This window comes from Narcine bancroftii, chromosome 3, assembly GCF_036971445.1.
Source record: "Narcine bancroftii isolate sNarBan1 chromosome 3, sNarBan1.hap1, whole genome shotgun sequence".
Classification (NCBI taxonomy): Eukaryota; Metazoa; Chordata; class Chondrichthyes; order Torpediniformes; family Narcinidae; genus Narcine; species Narcine bancroftii.
Window position 1 is genome coordinate 343,647,439 of NC_091471.1, and position 18,964 is coordinate 343,666,402.

Below are 18,964 nucleotides of genomic sequence, written 5' to 3' on the forward strand. Positions count from 1 at the left end.
TAGTTGATTCATCTCTCTGAAGGGAAATAAGGTGTGGGAGCATCGGGCGGTCGGATGACGACTTCCGGCTGAAACTCGGGGAATTGGATTGGCTGGCCAGAATTAAAGATGGATGACGACTTCCGGTTGAAACTCGGGGAATTGGATTGGCTGGCCAGAATTGAAGATGGAGGGCGTGCTGAAGAGGGAGCTGAATACGACTCGTCTGAAGCCACTGGGATATGCAGGGGGTGGGTGTATTAGCCAGGGGCAGAGTTATGATACGGACTCGGGGAGAGTTTTTGTCAAAGTGAATCACAAAAGCGAGGTTAATGCATTTTTAAACATCTGTGACGGGAGGGGAGGGCCTGTAGTGTTAGTAAAACGCCCACACAGGGGGTCTTTATACAGCACGGGTAGAAATACACAGCCAACGTCTCGGGCTTGAGCCCTTTGTTTACAAAAGAAAAGCCTTGATGAAGGGCTCAAGCCCGAGACGTTGGCTGTGTATCTCTCTGCTCGATGAAGTACACGGTTTGATCTCCTGAGTTTCTCCAGCCTTGCGTTTTCACTTCACCCCCACGGTGTCTGCAGACTTTTTTTTTCTCTCTCTCGTGATCTGCTTCGGGCTCGTGGTGTTAAATCGGCTGTTGCAGTCGGTCTTTTCAAAAGGTCGTTGCACTAATGACTGTAAAGATTTGAATTTTGAGGGAGGGGAGGGGGTGGGGGGTGGGGGGTGGGGGGGTACTTGACTGCAGGGTTCGAGGATAATAGGCAACCCGTTGAGAACCGAGATGAGGAGCAATTTCTTCACCCAGAGGGTGCTGAATCTGTGAAATTCATTGCCACAGAGAGCAGTAGAGGCAGGTTCATTGAAGAGGGAATTAGATATATTCCTTCAGTAAAAGGGAATTAGATATATTCCTTCTGTAAAAGGGAATTAGGGGTTTCGGAGAGAAGGTGGGGACGGGGTTCTGAACTTTAAGATCCGCCATTGAATGGCGGAGCAGGCTTGAAGGGCCGAATGACCTACTCCTGCTCCTATCTTCTATATTTGTATGTAATGTATGATGATGGGAAAAGGTTTTTACAGGTTCAAACTAGATGCGTCGGACCTTAAACTAGTATCTGGGTTTGATCAATGTGTGGGTAAGAAGGACCAAAAATCGTGACGAACATGAGTAAAAAGACCCTCCCTCAGAACCGGGATGAAAATCCTCCGTCGCCTTGACCCTGCTCATCCCCTGTTGCGTCTATCATTGGTCAGTGTAAGATGATCACTCGAGCAGAAGCAGACGAGGCTGCAGCTACTAGAATATGAGGGTAAAATAACATAAGCTACTGCAGTGAAGCAGCAGGCCAGGCAGCATCTGGGAGGGAAATGCAGAGTTATGGGATTGTGTCTTTGAATAATTTGACAACATTAGTGATGCCATTTTTGAGTAGACTTTGTTTTCTCTAGGTTTCCTCACACACTTTCTATATTTTATTGTGGTGTTGCAAATACAAAAGTGGGTGTTTTGACAATTTGATATGAAATTAATCCAAGAAAATTGAAAAGGCCAGTGATTGTCAATATGATTTTGATTATCTTTGTATATTTGGAGAAGAGTATGGGTGTGTTTAGAGACTCTTGAGAGTCCAATTCGTTTGAAAATAGTGTTTTCTATAAACTCTTTTGATTAGTGATAGGTTTTGCTCAACCATACATATCAAGTGGAAAATTAAGACTGATTTTCTGTTCATTGAAACTGGTTAAACAGCAGTTGAAAAGACCTTGGAAGAAATCTGGCAAAGTGTTTTGGCTTTTTGTACAAAAAGCAGGAACTTAATAGACACCATGCTTGCCAAGGATTCCTGGCCAGGTTTATGAGTCTTCGTCGATGTGAGCGTTGAAGTCGCCAAGGATGACAACCTTGTTGGCTGTAGGGTTGCGTTGGATGAGGTTGCGCAGATCAGTGCAGAACTTGTCCTTTTCTGCTGGTTCCGCCTGAAGGGTTGGAGCATAGACACTGATGAGAGTGATGCGTCGCTTGTTTTGAAGTGGGAGTCGCATGGACATGATCCGGTCAGAGTGGCCTGTCGGGAGGTTTTCGAGTTTGGAGGAAATGGAGTTCTTGACCATGAAGCCAACACCAGATAAGTGTCATTCAGCCTGAGGCTTGCCAGACCAGTAGAGTGTGTAGCCCGCACCGTGTTCTTGGAGGCTGCCTACATCTGCAAGGCGGACTTCGCTGAGAGCGGCTATGCCGATATCGAGTCTGAGGAGTTCATGTGCGATGATGCAAGGATCGACAAAGAGATAGATAACAGACTCGCCAAGGCAAATAGCGCCTTTGGAAGACTACACAAAAGAGTCTGGAAAAACAACCACCTGAAGAAACACACAAAGATCAGCGTGTACAGAGCCGTTGTCATACCCACGCTCCTGTTCGGCTCCGAATCATGGGTCCTCAACTGGCATCACCTACGGCTCCTAGAATGCTTCCATTAGCGCTGTCTCCGTTCCATCCTCAACATTCATTGGAATGACTTCATCACCAACATCGAAGTACTCGAGCTGGCAGAGTCTGCAAGCATCGAATCCATGCTGCTGAAGACAAAACTGTGCTGGGTGGGTCACGTCTCCAGAATGGAGGACCATCGCTTTCGCTTGGCCAACAAAGAAGAGGTACAAGGACTGCTTAAAGAAAACTCTTGGTGCCTGCCACACTGACCACCGCCAGTGGACTGATATCGCCTCCAACCGTGCAACTTGGCGCCTCACAGTTCGACGGGCTGCAACCTCCTTTGAAGAAGACTGCAGAGCCCACCTCACTGACAAAAGACAAAGGAGGAAACATCCAACCAACCAATTTTCCCTTGCAACCGTGCCTGCCTGTCCCGCATCGGACTTGTCAGTCACCAACGAGCCTGCAGCAGACGTGGACATACCCCTTCGTAAATCTTCATCTACCAAACCAAAGCCAAAGAATCGTAATATAGCTAAAATGTATTACATTTTCTCTCCTTTGTCAAGGTGGCAGACCTAGTTTGTTGAAAACATCCTATATGGTAATTTCACTGTTCTTCTTTTGTCCAGACAACAAGAATTTTGATGCATTTTATTGCGTTTTTTTTTCAACCAATACATTTGTTCTTTTCGAGTTGCTTTTCTAATTTGTTTAGAATGTCCAAGCCAATAGAAAGTGCAAAAATTATAATTCGAAAGTCATCATGAATCTGGAATGGGCTTGCAGAGTCAGTTTTTTTTTATCCAGCCTTTATTTGCAAGCATATTTCTAAATAAGGAGTTAAAATTTTATTTTCAAGAGATGCATTTGTATATTCATGTATCGCAAGACAATATTTTATTTGCTTCTACTATAGCATTCTAAGGAATTAAGTATGTTTCTTATTCTCTTCTAAGGTTGATGTCTCTTAGTCTCTGGAATAAATTTGAGAAATATTTGCAACAAAGTAAACTACTGATAAAACATTTATACATAATGGTTTTTCGCATTTAAAGTGTGGGAAACTCAATAGGTCAAGCAGCATCTGTGGAAAGTTAAAATTTTCAGTTGATCTTTTGTTAGATGGGGAAAAACAAGGTTTGAAGTTGGAGAATGTGGGGGAAGGGATATTCAGACAAAGGAAATATATTTGATGGGATGAAGTCAGTGTTGCCATGGGGATATGGAGAAAGTCATTTGTTAATGGAGTAACGGGGTAGTTAGGAAGAAAATGAACAAATGTCATAATTTTTTAATTTTAGATTTCTAATACTTTTAATTTAAACTGTGACTTTGCTTTGAAGTTGCCACTTTATTATTTTTCACACTTTTTAAAATATATTTTAGTTGCATTCAGACCCTGAGAGATCCTTTGATTTATAGATGAGCTAAGGTGGGCCGATCTCAGCAACATTTAACCTCCAGGTCAGGGAAGGAAAAATTGATCAGTGTTCCTATTCCTGATTGCTACGCAGCAAGCCCTGTTTGGCTATGAGTGGGTCTTGTAAGAATGTTTGTTTGTATAATTCAAAGTGGAAATTCATAAGATACAAAAGTTTTAAATTCCATTGAATTCTGTTTGTACATCTGTATCAATGAAAATCCTATGAAAAGCTCCACTAATTAGTTAAATTTCAGTGACTGGTATATACAACGACCAATATTTTGTGTAACTGATTCTTGACTCCATTATATTTAAAAAAAAAAAAATTGGATCATCAAGATAGATTTCTAAATAGCAATTTAAATGAATTAATGCATTTTTAGTAAATCTGTTAAAGAAATAAAAAGCCGACTGGCAGGTTGATCATTGTTAACTGTTTTCCATTCTAAATTTGCATTTAATTAAACCAGTACAATACTGTAATTTTTTTTAGGACTAAAGTAATGGTGGGGGGGGGGGAATGTGAAAAAAAGTTCCTTTGACTGCATTTCTTTAAAAAGTGTTCAGGGTGTTTATTGTTGCCTTTTATTTCTGAAAGTGGGATGCCATAAAAGCCGAGTGGATCAAGATGGGTCAGTTGATCGATGTGGTGAATATAAAAACTGGAGATTCCCACTTGATGACTAGTTTATTGTCATAGACGTTGTACATAAACATTTTTTTTTGCTGCAGCCAAACAGGTAGAAAAGACAAATATTATACTGTGCCTTCACTGAATAAGCTTCACTTTCTTGAATATATAAAGCATTTTACATTATTTTCAATCACATTCTTTGAAAACATTTAACTGTCACTGCAGGTTCCCTCCCTCCCCTTTCACAGAACTGGCTGAAAGATGAACAATAACATTATAATTACCTCCTCCATCCACACCCCTTCCCAAAGTTTACAGATAAAGCCTCTGACCAGAGCGACTTTTGCTAACAAGCTAATAAGGAGGCACCCCAACGGTGAGCAGCATCAACCAGCTCCTCATCCTGCGACGTCATTGCTGTTTCACACAACTTTATTCAAACAGCTTCTGTGAGCAAAACCTGACCAAGGCTGGGTGCATATTTGCTCCCATCTTCAAAGGTTTGTGTTACTTCAAAGAACATTTACAATTTTAAACTTGCATATTTTTACCTATTTTATCTTATTTCATTTTTTTTTATTTGTTTTTGCTGATTGCTTGAGACTACCAGTTTCCTGAATTCCGGATACCAGAGGTTTTGCTGTATTTGTAAAGAAAAAACTATAATAGTAAGTGAATTGAATTAAATTGAGACAATCTTTGGCTTGGCTTCGCGGACGAAGATTTATGGAGGGGGTAAAAAGTCCATGTCAGCTGCAGGCTCGTTTGTGGCTGACAAGTCCGATGCGGGACAGGCAGACACGATTGCAGCGGTTGCAAGGGAAAATTGGTTGGTTGGGGTTGAGTGTTGGGTTTTTCCTCCTTTGCCTTTTGTCAGTGAGGTGGGCTCTGCGGTCTTCTTCAAAGGAGGTTGCTGCCCGCCAAACTGTGAGGCGCCAAGATGCACGGTTTGAGGCGTTATCAGCCCACTGGCGGTGGTCAATGTGGCAGGCACCAAGAGATTTCTTTAGGCAGTCCTTGTACCTTTTCTTTGGTGCACCTCTGTCACGGTGGCCAGTGGAGAGCTCGCCATATAACACGATCTTGGGAAGGCGATGGTCCTCCATTCTGGAGACGTGACCCATCCAGCGCAGCTGGATCTTCAGCAGCGTGAACTCGATGCTGTCAACCTCTGCCATCTCGAGTACTTCGACGTTAGGGGTGTAAGCGCTCCAATGGATGTTGAGGATGGAGCGGAGACAACGCTGGTGGAAGCGTTCTAGGAGCCGTAGGTGGTGCCGGTAGAGGACCCATGATTCGGAGCCGAACAGGAGTGTGGGTATGACAACGGCTCTGTATACGCTTATCTTTGTGAGGTTTTTCAGTTGGTTGTTTTTCCAGACTCTTTTGTGTAGTCTTCCAAAGGCGCTATTTGCCTTGGCGAGTCTGTTGTCTATCTCATATAAATGCATAGAAAATATTCAATGATCCTATTTCTTTAAAAAAATTGTAATGGTGCTTTCAATTTTGTTTTGCTGTCAGAGCAGTCAATAATTAGTGTACCATTTGATTTCTATTCTCTGTTAAAGCAAGTAATCTCACAAGGAAGGTGGCCAAACTGGTTCTTGCTTTCCATGTGCATTTTCAGTCAATTTAGAAAAGCTTGCCATGTTTACAATTTAGCTTTGGAGTTTAGCTACTTGGGTGGCCAAACCAATATTTATGAACATTGACTTGGAGGAATCAACAAAAATGATGCAAAATAATGGCATAAAATATTAAGGGTGATTTGCTCTTCACAGATGATACCATTTATGTCATGATGACCAGTTACCCAGTTGAATCCGAGAACTTGCAGGACTAGTTGAAGCCTTGCAGAAAATGTGCTAGTGCTTGGACCATATGATTCTCAACTGCTTGCTTTGTTTAAACCTTACATTTTCAAGTACTGTATCTGCTGGTGTATAGGATGATCCTGAAACTTTAAAAATGTCTCCTCAAAATCAGGTGCTGTCTTTACATTGGGTAAAAATTCTGAACTTGCCAGTGAAGTGTCACACATAACTGCCATTTCCCCCTCTTCTCCTCCACATCCCATCCCTATCCTACTGGCTTGGATGCAAGGGTCCCAGCCAGGCCGTCAGCGCACTCTGCCACCTTTGTGCTGACAGCCTGGCTCGCCTCCATGCAAGTGACAACAGCGAAAAGAAAGGAAGCTTACAATTTTCTGTTGTTTTGCAGAAGATGTGAAAATACTGAAGATTTTGTATGGGACCATATTAAAAGTCAGCCTTGTGCACTCATTGAGGAACATTGCCTGTTCAGCAGGGCAAACCTGCGTGTGTCCTGTTGCCCACAAAGTCTTGGTGCTCTTTAACAGTGTCCCATCTGCCCAGTCTGACTCTGTCCACTCTGTACAGGCTTTAAATAGCATGTTTCAAGAGCCGATGAGAGTTTATTTTAAAATATGCTAATAAAAATGACATTTACTGGGTAATTTGGTATTAAAATATTGTGACAGCATCACCTCAGTGGTAAGTGCCAGACTTTTGGCGGTGGGGGGGGGGGGGAGGAGGAGGAGGAGAGTTGTCATCCTTTACAAAGGGTATGGCTTAAAATTTGCATTTAGGTGGAAAATTGGGTGGGGGGGTGGGTGGGTTGCCATCCTGTACAGAATCATCCTATATATATTTATCAGATTCTGCTTTATGGTTATAATAAGTCTATGACAGTATGCATCAAAATTCTTGACTGCTGCAGCTGAACAGGTAATTTTAAAAAAATGAAAGTGGCATACATGAATCAAATAATAAATACAAAGGATGGATAATAAATGTTCATTGAGCTGTGTGCAAAAGAGGTGACTTTTCAGTTGTGAGACAGATCTTTGGCATTGGAGCAGTTCTATGATTAGTGTAACAAGGTAAAGGTAAAGAACTGGATGAAATGTTTTCGTGTACTGTACTGCAATGCTGTCTCTTCACTTTCCTCATAATGCTCAATTTATCCTGCCTTGCCACCACATTACAAGCTATCAGAAATAATCTCATGCTAAACTTTTCCTCTCATTGCTTGTATTTTTATTTAGCACTTTGAATTAAGTTTAAAAAGTTGTTATTTTTGCTTCATAGTCTGAGGATCCCAACAATTGCTCGGCCAGCTTGATGATGTCATTAACGTGGACAACAGCTGGCAGAAATGATTACATTTTTAGCCAAAATAGTATTGGGAAATTATCTCTTCTTCATGGTAATTAGTTCCATGCTGCATTATATTTCAAACAAAAGGATTTGTTTATCAACCATCTTGCAAAAAGGTGGCCCAAGCTGCAAGGAGAGACTCAAACTGCAAGTCTGTGCTTGAGTGAAAACTATTCACAAATACTTTAGGAACTTAACAAAAAACATGATTTTTCACTTTGTCATTGGGTGGGGTGATGAGCTGAGAGAAAGAAACACATTTAAAATGGAAATCAAGCTCCTGGAGGAACTTTGGAGCAGATACCATTTGAAGAGCAAAATGGAGAATTTAAACCTCTGTTCTGAGTATTGGAAAAATCACGTGTGGAGTTTCCCTGATAGCAGCTGCAGTAGAAGTTGACTGCCATCTCCCAGTACCTGAAAATCTTTTTTTTGGCAGAAAGCTTGGTTAACAAACACTAATGTTCAAAGATAGCAGTATTCCTTTTGTTTTGGGTGGTGGGAGGTGTTTTTTTTTCCCCAGTTGCGACAGTGCTAAACATTCAAATGCTTTTTAAAATCAATTTGCCACTATACTGGTAATGAAGTTAGTCATTCTGTAAATTTAATTTGACCGTATTGCAATGCTTCAGGAATTGATAAGGTCTCATTGAGTCACAGCTGGGGAAAGGCAAGACCATGATCTAAACTTGATATATGTCTAGAGATAAACAATTTCATTCAAAGTTCAAATTTATTGTCAATATGCGCATGACATCACATGAAACCCCCTGAGATTTTCCCTGTGGGCCAAACAGAATTTCTACTTGTGGGTAACTATAAACTGAACTCTGTTTACATTTCTTTCTTCATTTTCATTTTCTCAAAGTGCGATACTGAAAAAAAATTCAGTAATAAACATGTAAAGTAAGAGGCCTTAAATGAGTCTTATTAGGAATCTGATGGTGGAGGGGGGAGCAGCTGTTCCTGAGTCTGGTGCTGTGAATCTTGTGGCTCCTATGCCTTTTTCCTAATGTCTGCAGCAAGAACAGAGTGTGTCGTGGGTGGTGTGGGATCCCTAGACCCTTTCAAACTTCTGTGTAAATTGGGATTAACTGGGCAATTTGCCTGATTAGCATCCCAGTTGCGCTGCAGTTAGAAAGGATCTGACCTGGTCAACCCTGTCGGAATCCAACTGGGTCCCTGACCTATCTTAATGTAGTCAGGGAACACAGTTAAACTTCCTTAGGTTGCATCCACAGGTGATTTGCAAACAAAAATGGCTGACCTGTTTGTCCTGGTGACTTCAGCATTTGTGTGCTTGCGTCACCGGGCAGCCAGCATCTGACATATGGCAGTACTTCTGGTGAGTTAAGTGACACATCATTGTGGGGGCGGGATCCCCCTTAAATTACTGGGTTGACGTTTTTAATGGGTACATCTCCCTGCAATTTAAAAGGTGCCTCAGTAATTGCACCAGAGTCCCAGGAAGTGGTGCAGTTTAAGAGGCTTCTGATGGCAGCATTCTGTGTAGATGTTCTGGATGGTGGGGCACTACCTTCAGGGCTTTCTGTTGAGAGGGATTGATGTCTCCATACCAGACAGTGATGCATCTGTTGTTGTACTGAACCTCTGCAAACTCCTGAGGAAGTAGAGGTGTTGATGTTCCTTAACAATTGTCAAGGAAAGATCGTTTAATTTGGTGACTCAGGAATTTAAAATTGCTCACTCTTCCACACCTTTTTCCTTCTCTTCTCCCCACCCACCCCCCCCCCCCCCCCCATATGATAACAGAATTGTACACCTGGTTTTCCTTTCCTGTAGTCTACAATCTGCTCCTTGATTTTGGTGGCATTGTATCCATGATGAGCTTGTTGACTTAATCCACTTTGCTGCCAACTTCCACCCTGATCTCAAATTCACTTGGTCCATCTCTAGCCACACTCTCCTTGATCTCTCCATATAGGGAGATAAACTCTTGACAGATGTCTTCTACAAACCCACCAACTCCCAGGTTCCTTGTATACCCCTCTTCTCACCCTTATCCTTGTAAGGATTCCATTCTCTCAATTGCTCCATCACATCACCCAGGATGAGGACTTCCATGTCAGAACCGAGATGTTCTCATTCTTCAAACAATGTGGCTTTCCCTTACTGCCATCAAATTTGTGCTCATGCACATATCTTCCATTACTCACACATCTGCCCTGGTCCCCTCTGCCCCCACACGCAATAAGGACAGGGTTCCTCTTGTCCTCACCTATCATCCTACCAGCTTCCACATTCAACACATACTCCTTCTGCAGGGACTGCTCCCTTTGTGACTCCCTTGTCCATTCCTCCCTCCCTGGCAATAGTCCCCTTGATATCCACCCCTATGACTGCAGGAGATGCTCCACATACCCACACTTCCTCATCACCTTTTGGGGTCCCAAACAGTGAAGCGAAGTTTCACTTGTGAATCTGCAGGGGCCTACATCCTCTACTCCCATTGTGGTCTCCTCTACATTAGAGAGATTGGAGTAGACTGGGAGATTGCTTTGTTGAGCACCTCTGCTCGGTTTGCCACAATACCATGGATCTCCCAGTGGCCACCCATTTAATTTTTCCATCCCATTCCCTTGCTGATATGTCTGTCCATGGTCTCATGCTGCACTGTTAGACTCTGAACACCTGCAAATTGGAGAAACAGCACCATCTTCGGACTGGCCATCTCCAACCAGGTGGCATTAATATCTCCTTCTCTGGCTTTTGTTTAGATTCCCCCTCACTACTTCTGTCACCTTCCCCCAGCTCTGTCTCTTCCTTTTGTCTCCTTTTGCACAAACGTCTCTTATCCCCAGTGTTCCCAAATGAACATACTTTGGTTTTCCTTCCCATGGTGTCTGTTCTTAATTTCTCTGGTCTGTGTTATTGTCATCTTTGAAAAATACCATCGGACATCTTCACATTCCTTGCATTGAGACCTCTTGTATTTGTTGATTTTTTTTTTATCGATGACTTTGCCTTCAGTTCTAGGCTCTAGAATTTTCCCCAAGCCTTGTCTGTTTGCTTTTAAATAAATTCCTTAAATGATCAGATGTGTAATATGTGGAATTAGATGTCTGCTCAATGTAAAAGAATAAAGCCAATGTAGTCACATGAATTTATCGAGTCGATGCAGAGAGAATCCAAAACTGCTATTCATGATTAATTTAAATAAAATGTCTAACGCACACAGATAATTAATAAGGGTTGGTATCTCATATTTGAATAGTGAAACCGTACCAGTTATGAATAGCAAATAAGACATTTTTTTTTGTTCTTGTGCATACCATAGTAAACAATTGAGTCTGCATTTGAATTGTATGCATTGGTCTAAGTTCTGCACAATGTTACTGGATGGGAGTGTCTGAAATTTTTCAACATTTGGGTTTTGCTGCCTTGATAGGTTATTTAATGATTTTTGATAGATGTCATGGACTCATTTTTGACATTGTTTAAAACAGGCCAAAAGAATGTTTGATGGTGAAATGGCAAGTCTGGAGACCATCTTGAAAACTAACACTGTTAAAGTTCCAAGGCCAGTGAAAGTGATCAGTCTGTCAGCTGGTGGATCAGTGTTTATTATGGAGCATTTGGATATTCACAGTTTAAACAAGTAAGCTGTATAAATTCAGTGTTTATTATGGAGCATTTGGATATTCACAGTTTAAACAAGTAAGCTGTATAAATTGAATGTTGGTATCCTTTCTTAAAATTTATTCCAATCCAATTGAGCTCATTATCTAATGTGCAGTAAAAGAACCGTTTCAGAGCAAAATTTTATATTTTAGCAATTTTTATATTTTAGATGTAACTAGCAAAGCCAGAATAAATTGTTCATCCTAAATTGTTCGTGGGCTGCGCCAAAGGATGGTTGCAGGTCAATTAAGTTTTTTGAATTTAACTTTCAAGTTATCTTGGTAGAACTTGAACTCGTGTTTCATAATTTAAAGTCCTCATCTCGATGTGTCCTTGTCCTTTTACTGTCTCCAATTTTAATTAAAAGAAAAAAAAAGGTCATGCAAGTTTTCAAGTGTACGTCCATAAGACCTCATCAAAAGCTGTCTTAACTATTTGGCCCTGTTTGCTTTGTCATTTGTGCATTTGAAGGCCTAGATTCCCCAAGTTTCACTCACAAAGTCTCCCTCAACAACAATTCATGCAATCTGGACATGTGAGAAAGTAGAAAAATTTTGGGAAGATCTAAACCAAATATTAGATAAAATTACAGAAAACAATATACCAAAAAATTCAGAGATCTTCCTCCTAAGTAACATAAAAAACAAAGAATTTGGAATTGATTTGGATGGTGCACAAAAAAGATTTGTTAAGATAGCTCTAGCCGTAGCAAAAAAATGTATTATGACAACCTGGAAATTGGAAGATAATTTGAAAATACAACAATGGTATATAGAAATGAATAAATGTATTCCATTAGAAAAAATAACATATAGTTTAAGAAATAATTTTGAAATATTTGAACAAATATGGGAGCCTTACATGAAACACAATAGAGAAAACCTACCGGGGACATTCACTACCTAAATTAACGAAAGGAGAAGGAAATGAAAAGAATTGACTCAGTGGAATTTCTTGTTTATTTTTATTGAATGACAACATTGTTTGACTGGTTTAATGTATCTTAGATTTTGTACTTTAAATGGATGGGGGGGGAGGTAGGTAGGGAGGGTGGGATGGGAGGGGGGGGAAAAATGACACTATATATTTGAAAAGGAAAATGTATGTATCATGGTCAATGTGGTTTATGGTGTGGAGAAAAAAAAAACAAAGTCTCCCTCCATTTAGAAAAGCTGCCTTTTGATTTCTCGTACCAAAGTGCATGACCTCACAGTTTGCTTATTTATCTAAACCATCCAAGATGACTTTCCTCAATATGATAATGCTCATTTTCTTAAATTTGTCACTTTTGAATTTTTGGTGTTTAATCTCAAATTGGAATTAAATCAGTGTCCAGAATAATCTTGGCGTTCTTTGAATTTATATTTGCATATTAGCACAATGGAATTAAGGGATCAGATATAATGTGACTTGATTGGAGGTGAAGTATTGAAATAATCAGAAAATTCTCAACTGAGTAGGAAGCATCTCTGATAAGAAATACTGAATTCAAACTTCTGGTCAAAGACTCTCGACGAGACTCTTCACGAGTTAGACCTGCCTGACATTTTCTGTTATTGCTTCTCCTTTGCTCCTCTGGTGATCAGAGTTCACATTCTCAGTTTTTGCAGTTATTTTCCTTTTTATTGTGAAGCAGTAACATGCATTTGGGGCTCTGGATCAGGATGCATGTTGAGCCTCGAGTTTTGTACTTGGCAAAATGAATTCATAATGGAAGCAAAAGTGTTCTTGAGATGGCAACTGAAAATGTAAGCATGTATGAGGGCACACAGCAGATATATTTTAAAAACGCTTATATTTTTTTAAAAATTGCTGTCTTGCAAGTAATACCAAAAAGACTATCAACATTATCAATTGATTTGTCACATGATTTGTTTAAGATGGAATTAAATGGTTTGCTTGTTTCAAAAGCTGTTTGAAAATCTTGTTTTGAATTCTGGTGTCGTGTTAGATACATGGCTCAATTGGGAGAACAACTGGGAGATCTGCATCTAGATAATACAAAGCTCAAGGAGCAGCAGCAAAGAGATGCACAGACTGTTGGTAAAGTATTTAAGTACTTTTGTTCTAAACTTAATTTCCAAGGGACAAGGCAAGTTATGAAAATCTAAATCTTGCACCAATTAAAATATTGGGAATCTGTTATGTTTGTGATATTACTTTGAACTTCTGCAATTCGAGTTCTGAAGAATCATGTAAAATGCTAAGGACAAAGTGCACATTGCGCCTTTGTGTTTTAATTTTCTAAATCCATCTATGAAGAATTAGCTATGAAAATAGTGCAGTTGAATTGCACTGTGAAATACTGTAATTTACCATTAAGCAAGGAGTTGGTGGTGGCACAGTTCACAGACACCAAAATAATAGTTCAGTGGAGGTCAGATATGGACAATTGCATGCCTGGGTTCAAATGAACCTCCTTTTACTATTTGTGCAGTTTTATCAATGGTCTAAATATTTTTGTAAATCTGATCCAGGCAAGGGACCAGCACAGTCTGAAATCCAGTATGTCGATAAGTTTGGATTTCATACCACTACCTGCTGTGGTTACATTCCACAGGTAGGCTGATTTTCCTTTATCTTTTTGCACATATCTAGAGCTTGAGATGCTTGTCATTTCCCCCCATCTCCCCAGGTGCTATTAAAAAAGCATGTATTTAAAAATAAAATCTATCAAAGAACAGAACAAACAGGTTTCTAGGATTTCAACAAATTGAGATTACAAATTTATTAATTAAAACACTAAAACAACAAATTTTAAAAAAACTAAATCCACAAAGCAGTAAGACGGTGAAAACACCAATAAAATAATGAGATGTGTCCTTTCTCTCATCAAGGAACTCCACACAAATGACATCTGGTCTTGAGGATCCTTGGCACAGATTTTAATCCAGACCAAAAGGAAGTGTAGTTTATACGTTAGATGGCTTGTATCTTACACTTTTGTAGTTAAAATTAAAAGTATAAACCCACACTCTTTCCCTCATCTTTACAGACAGTTAACAATTAAATTGTGAAGCTAACTAGCCTCTCCAGAATAACAGATTCATCTCATCTTCTTCCCATTGAGTTGATCTTGTCTTTTACAAGGCCTTGTTCCACTATTAGTTTTCTAGTCCTTTATTTTTCCAAGTAAGTTGTTCTTGGCATTTGGCTTTTAACCTTTACATTACGGATGTCTCATCACCTTGTGGCCAACGAGTGTTTCTGAAGTCTATTCACTGTAGGAAAATGTGACAGCCAATTTGTGTATTTGAATCCTGAGACCACAGGGTATGTGCCCAAGTTAGTGGAAACTGTGCTGGGCATTATACACCAAGGATTGAAGACTTAGAGGAGCAGCAAAACAGCATCTGGCAAGGGGCTCAGCAGCTGTAAGACCCACATAGGCTGCAGGCTATTGGCAATTTGCTGTGGGGTGCCTGAACTGGCTCATGGGAACCAATCTATCAGAAGTGTGTTTAGAGAGGTTGCTGGGGGAAAGATGGGCTCTCTGGCATTGATCATACTGGAGCTTGGGCTGCCTCCGATCAGTGCCTCCGAAGGGACTCTTGTGCTTCACTTTCTCCTTTTGTTAGACACACTGCTCATCGTGACTTTGCATTGAAGTATATATGTTACATTTTTAATGTATTATTATACGACAATAAAAGGAACCTTGAATTTAAAATGTTCACCCTTTTGCCCTGATACACTCATTGTTTGCAATAATTCTACCTGTACAAATTTAACAGGAAATCTCCTTTTATAAGACCTATCATACTAAAATAGACTTTTGTTTAAATTTCAGATATGTCAGAGTACATACCCTAACTCTAATCCTCATCCTGAGATTCTTTTTCCTGCAAGCCAGTTGTGCAAAAAAAATTATTCAAGAAAAGATACAGATATAAAAGGGAGAAAAGTAAACAAAGTGCAATCAGACCCGATTTATACAATGCAGAGAAAAAAAAAGAGATCCCCTGACTTGTGATGTTCCAATTTACAAATTTTCAAAGCTACAATAGTCAGAATCTGTACTTTTGATATCAAGTTCTGATGTTTATCTGCATTGTGATGTCCAGCCCGTATTCTTGCATAATTTTGGGAAATGGCAGCATCGCATGAGAGTAGCACACAGTATTCTCTCTCGTGATACTGACTCAACCATGTTCTCTCATGCTCTTCACCCCGACTACCTGCTCATACAACATTTAATCACAAAAATCGTTTTGTAGTGTTTTTAACATGATATTTTTAACTTACGATGGGAGTCCCACAATAGAACCCCATTGTAATTCTGGGTATACCTGTATTCATTAAAAAATGTGAAGAAAGAGTCTTAAAATGAGTCTCTGATTGAATTTGTTGTTTACGAGTCTTGTGGCATAAATACCTCTTTCCTGATGGCAGCAGTGAAAACAGAGCATGTCCTGGGTGATGTAGATCTTTGATTGCAGCAGCATTCCATGTAGATGTTCTCAGCGGTGGGGAAAGTTTTGTCTAATGTACTGGGCTGCGTTCACTGCCTTTTGCAGGTTTTCCACTCAAGTATTGGTAAACCCCATCCAAGGCCGTAATACAACCGGTCAGCACATTTTCCATGACACATCTGTAAAAGTTTGCTTAGGTTTCTGATGTCATACCTCTGCAAACAACTGAGGAAGTAGAGGTGCTGATGTGCTTTCTTCACCATAAACTTTGTGTTTTGGGTCCAGGAATGGTCCTCTAGAATGGTGACATCTGGACACTTATTTCGAATTCCATTTTTTCTTTAGGACAATGACTGGCAGACTGACTGGATACGTTTCTTTACACGGCAACGACTTCAGATGCAGATGGATTTAATTGAAAAAGAATATGGAGACCGTGAAGCTCGGGAGCTCTGGTCAAAGCTCCAGGTACATTACCAACAAAATATTTAACACTTAAAATCTCTGCAAGCTTTTTAAACATGATGCAATAAAAGATGAACATGTTTACATTAAATTTAAATCCTTATTGCATTCATTTCAGATCAGTTTTCAGATTTATTGTCAGAGTACATACATGACATCACGTACAACCCTGAGATTCCTTTTTCCATTAATTGGTCGTGCAAAAAATAAACTATGCACAGTGTAAAACAAGTAGACAAAGAACTGTAAACAGATAATGGGTGTAAACAAACTGCAATACAGAGAGAACAAAAAGAATCAATAAAGTGCACAAGTAAGAGCACTTAAATGAGTCTGAATTTGTCCTTGAGTCTGATGGTGGAGGGGTAGCAGCTGTTCCTGAACCTGGTGGTGTGAATCTTGTGACACCTATACCTTTTTCCTGATCTCAGCAGTGAGAACAGAGCATTTGCTGGGTGGTGAGGGTCTTTGATGATTGCTCCTGCTCCCCGAAGGCGACACTCCCTGTGGATGTACTCCATAGTGGGGAGAGTTTTGCTTCTGTCCTGGGCTGCGTCCATTTCCTTTTGGAGGACTTTATGTTCAGAGGTATTGGTGTTTACATACCAGACCACGATGCAGCTGGTCAGAAGACTTTCCACCACACTTCTGTAGAAATTTTCCAGGGTTTCTGGTGTCATACTAAATCTCTGCAAATTCTGAGGCAGTCGAGGTGCTGACGTGGCTTCTTTATGGGTGTGTTGGGTCCAGAAGGATCCTCCAAGATGGTGACTCCCAAGAACAAATTTCTCACCCTCTTCACCCCTGATCTCCCAATGATCACTGGATTGTATACCTCTGGCTTTCCTGTCTTAAAGTCAACAATCAGCTCCTTAGCTTTGGTAATGAGTTCAAGGTTGTTATTGGTGCACCTTTCAGCCAAGTTTTCAATCTCCATCTTTTACACTGACTCACCCCCCCTATTTTGGTATCGTCAACAAATTTGTAGATGGTCATTGTTGAACCAAGCCCAGAGTTGTAATTAATTTTGATGAAATTTACTGTGTAATTTGACTTGTACAGTTGAACATCTAGTGGAGCAAATACAGTAAATCCAGTATGGGACTGTCCATGATAGTAACACATTTCAACACATTCTTCAATATCTTCGGTTGTGGGATTTATTCATGTCCCTTTTTGCTAACTGTGGAAAGCATGCACTCAAATTTGCCACTAAATCAATGATTTCCAGAGCAATCTTGTTTCTTGTATTGCATTAACTATTAATGTTTTGTTTTCTAGTTGAAGATACCTGCTCTGTTTTATGACATAGAAATTACGCCAGCTCTCCTTCATGGAGACCTATGGGGAGGAAATGTTGGTCAAGTAGAAGATGGACCAGTCATTTTTGATCCTGCTTCTTTTTATGGTCACTCTGAATATGAACTTGGAATATCTGGAATATTTGGAGGGTTTAACTCTGCTTTCTATACAGCATACCACAAAAAAATTCCTAAAGCGCCAGGCTTTGAGAAGCGACTTAAGCTTTACCAGCTCTTCCATTATCTGAATCATTGGAATCATTTTGGGACTGGCTATAGAGGGTCCTCATTAAGCATTATGAAAGCTTTGGTTAAATAATCATATTGATAAGAGTTGGATTTAATTAAAGTGAATTAATATTGTATTTTTTTTTAATTCTTTAAAATTCAGTTTTGAAAATAGTACAGTACAACTCCCATTATCCAAAATGGTTGGGACTAGGCCTATTTCGGATAAATGATATTTTCGGATAACGTTTTTTAACAAAAAACAGCTCCGTAGCAACAGCAAATCACTTGTAACAGGTTTTAAAACATCAACAAATAGCAAGGATGCACAAAAAAGATTTGTTAAGATAGCTCTAGCCGTAGCAAAAAAACTGTATTATGTCAACGTGGAAATTGGAAGATAATTTGAGAATACAACAATGGTATATAGAAATGAATAAATGTATTCCATTAGAAAAAATAACATATAGTTTAAGAAATAATATTGAAATATTTGAACAAATATGGGAGCCTTACATGAAACACAATAGCGAAAACCTACCGGGGACATTCACTACCTAAATTAACGGAAGGAGAAGGAAATGAAAAGAATTGACTCAGTGGAATTTCTTGTGTATTTTTATTGAATGACAACATTGTTTGACTGGTTTAATGTATCCTAGATTTTGTACGGGAGGGGGGAGGTAGGGAAGGTGGGATGGGAGGAGGGGGGGGGGGGAGAAAATGGCACTGTATATGTTTGAAAAGGAAAAAGTGTGTATCATGGTTAATGTGGTTTATGGTGTGAAAAATAAAAAAATTAAATAAAAAAAAAAACAAACAGCAAGGGAAGGATTTTTAAGCATGAAATAATGTTTAATTCTCACATAAAAACAACCTGAACAAAATAAGATAAATTCCACAACAAAAATTCAGGTCTTTTCGAAAATTCTGAAATGCTTTCAACCTGTGTCGTCAGTTTGGCTCATGGAAAAAGAAATTCGGATAACTGAGGATTTGTGATTGTTTCGGATATCCTCATTTATCCAAAATTTTTCGGAGGCAAAATGACATCACTTCTGGGTCCAAGAATTTTGGATAATCCGATTTCAGACAATCTGAGTTGAACTGTATTTAATGCGATTATATATTTTTAAAAAATCTATTGACTTCCATTTCATCAGACATGAGAATTTTGCATAATTTCAGTATGTTCATGTGATAACTTGGGGACTTGATTGCACTTTGTTTTAATTTCACTGGACAACA

At 39.7% G+C, this 18,964-nt stretch overlaps 1 protein-coding gene across 3 annotated transcripts; it reads left to right on the forward strand.

The window, feature by feature from the left end:
* Positions 1-134: 134 nt before the first annotated feature.
* fn3krp (fructosamine 3 kinase related protein) lies at positions 135-18,188 on the forward strand. 3 transcript variants are annotated; one of them, XM_069929531.1, is made up of 7 exons: positions 143-230; positions 4,801-4,989; positions 11,136-11,287; positions 13,262-13,353; positions 13,788-13,870; positions 16,068-16,190; positions 17,469-18,188. In XM_069929531.1, exons 3-7 carry the CDS (start codon positions 11,145-11,147, stop codon positions 17,805-17,807), a joined length of 780 nt encoding a protein of 259 aa, XP_069785632.1. In that variant the 5' UTR covers positions 143-230; positions 4,801-4,989; positions 11,136-11,144; the 3' UTR covers positions 17,808-18,188. The 3 variants fall into 3 exon arrangements, with proteins under 3 accessions (XP_069785630.1, XP_069785631.1, XP_069785632.1); XM_069929529.1 differs by lacking the exon at positions 4,801-4,989 and having other exon boundaries at positions 135-307; XM_069929530.1 differs by lacking the exon at positions 4,801-4,989 and having other exon boundaries at positions 141-230.
* The last annotated feature ends 776 nt before the right edge of the window (positions 18,189-18,964 follow it).

Excerpts from the sequence above, each read along its gene's own strand:
- fn3krp (XM_069929529.1), top strand. The coding sequence starts at position 167 with ATGGAGGGCGTGCTGAAGAGGGAGCTGAATACGACTCGTCTGAAGCCA. Across the intron at positions 13,871-16,067 it reads GCTGTGGTTACATTCCACAG|GACAATGACTGGCAGACTGA; the intron begins GTAGGCTGATTT and ends TTTTTTCTTTAG. Across the intron at positions 16,191-17,468 it reads AGCTCTGGTCAAAGCTCCAG|TTGAAGATACCTGCTCTGTT; the intron begins GTACATTACCAA and ends TTTGTTTTCTAG.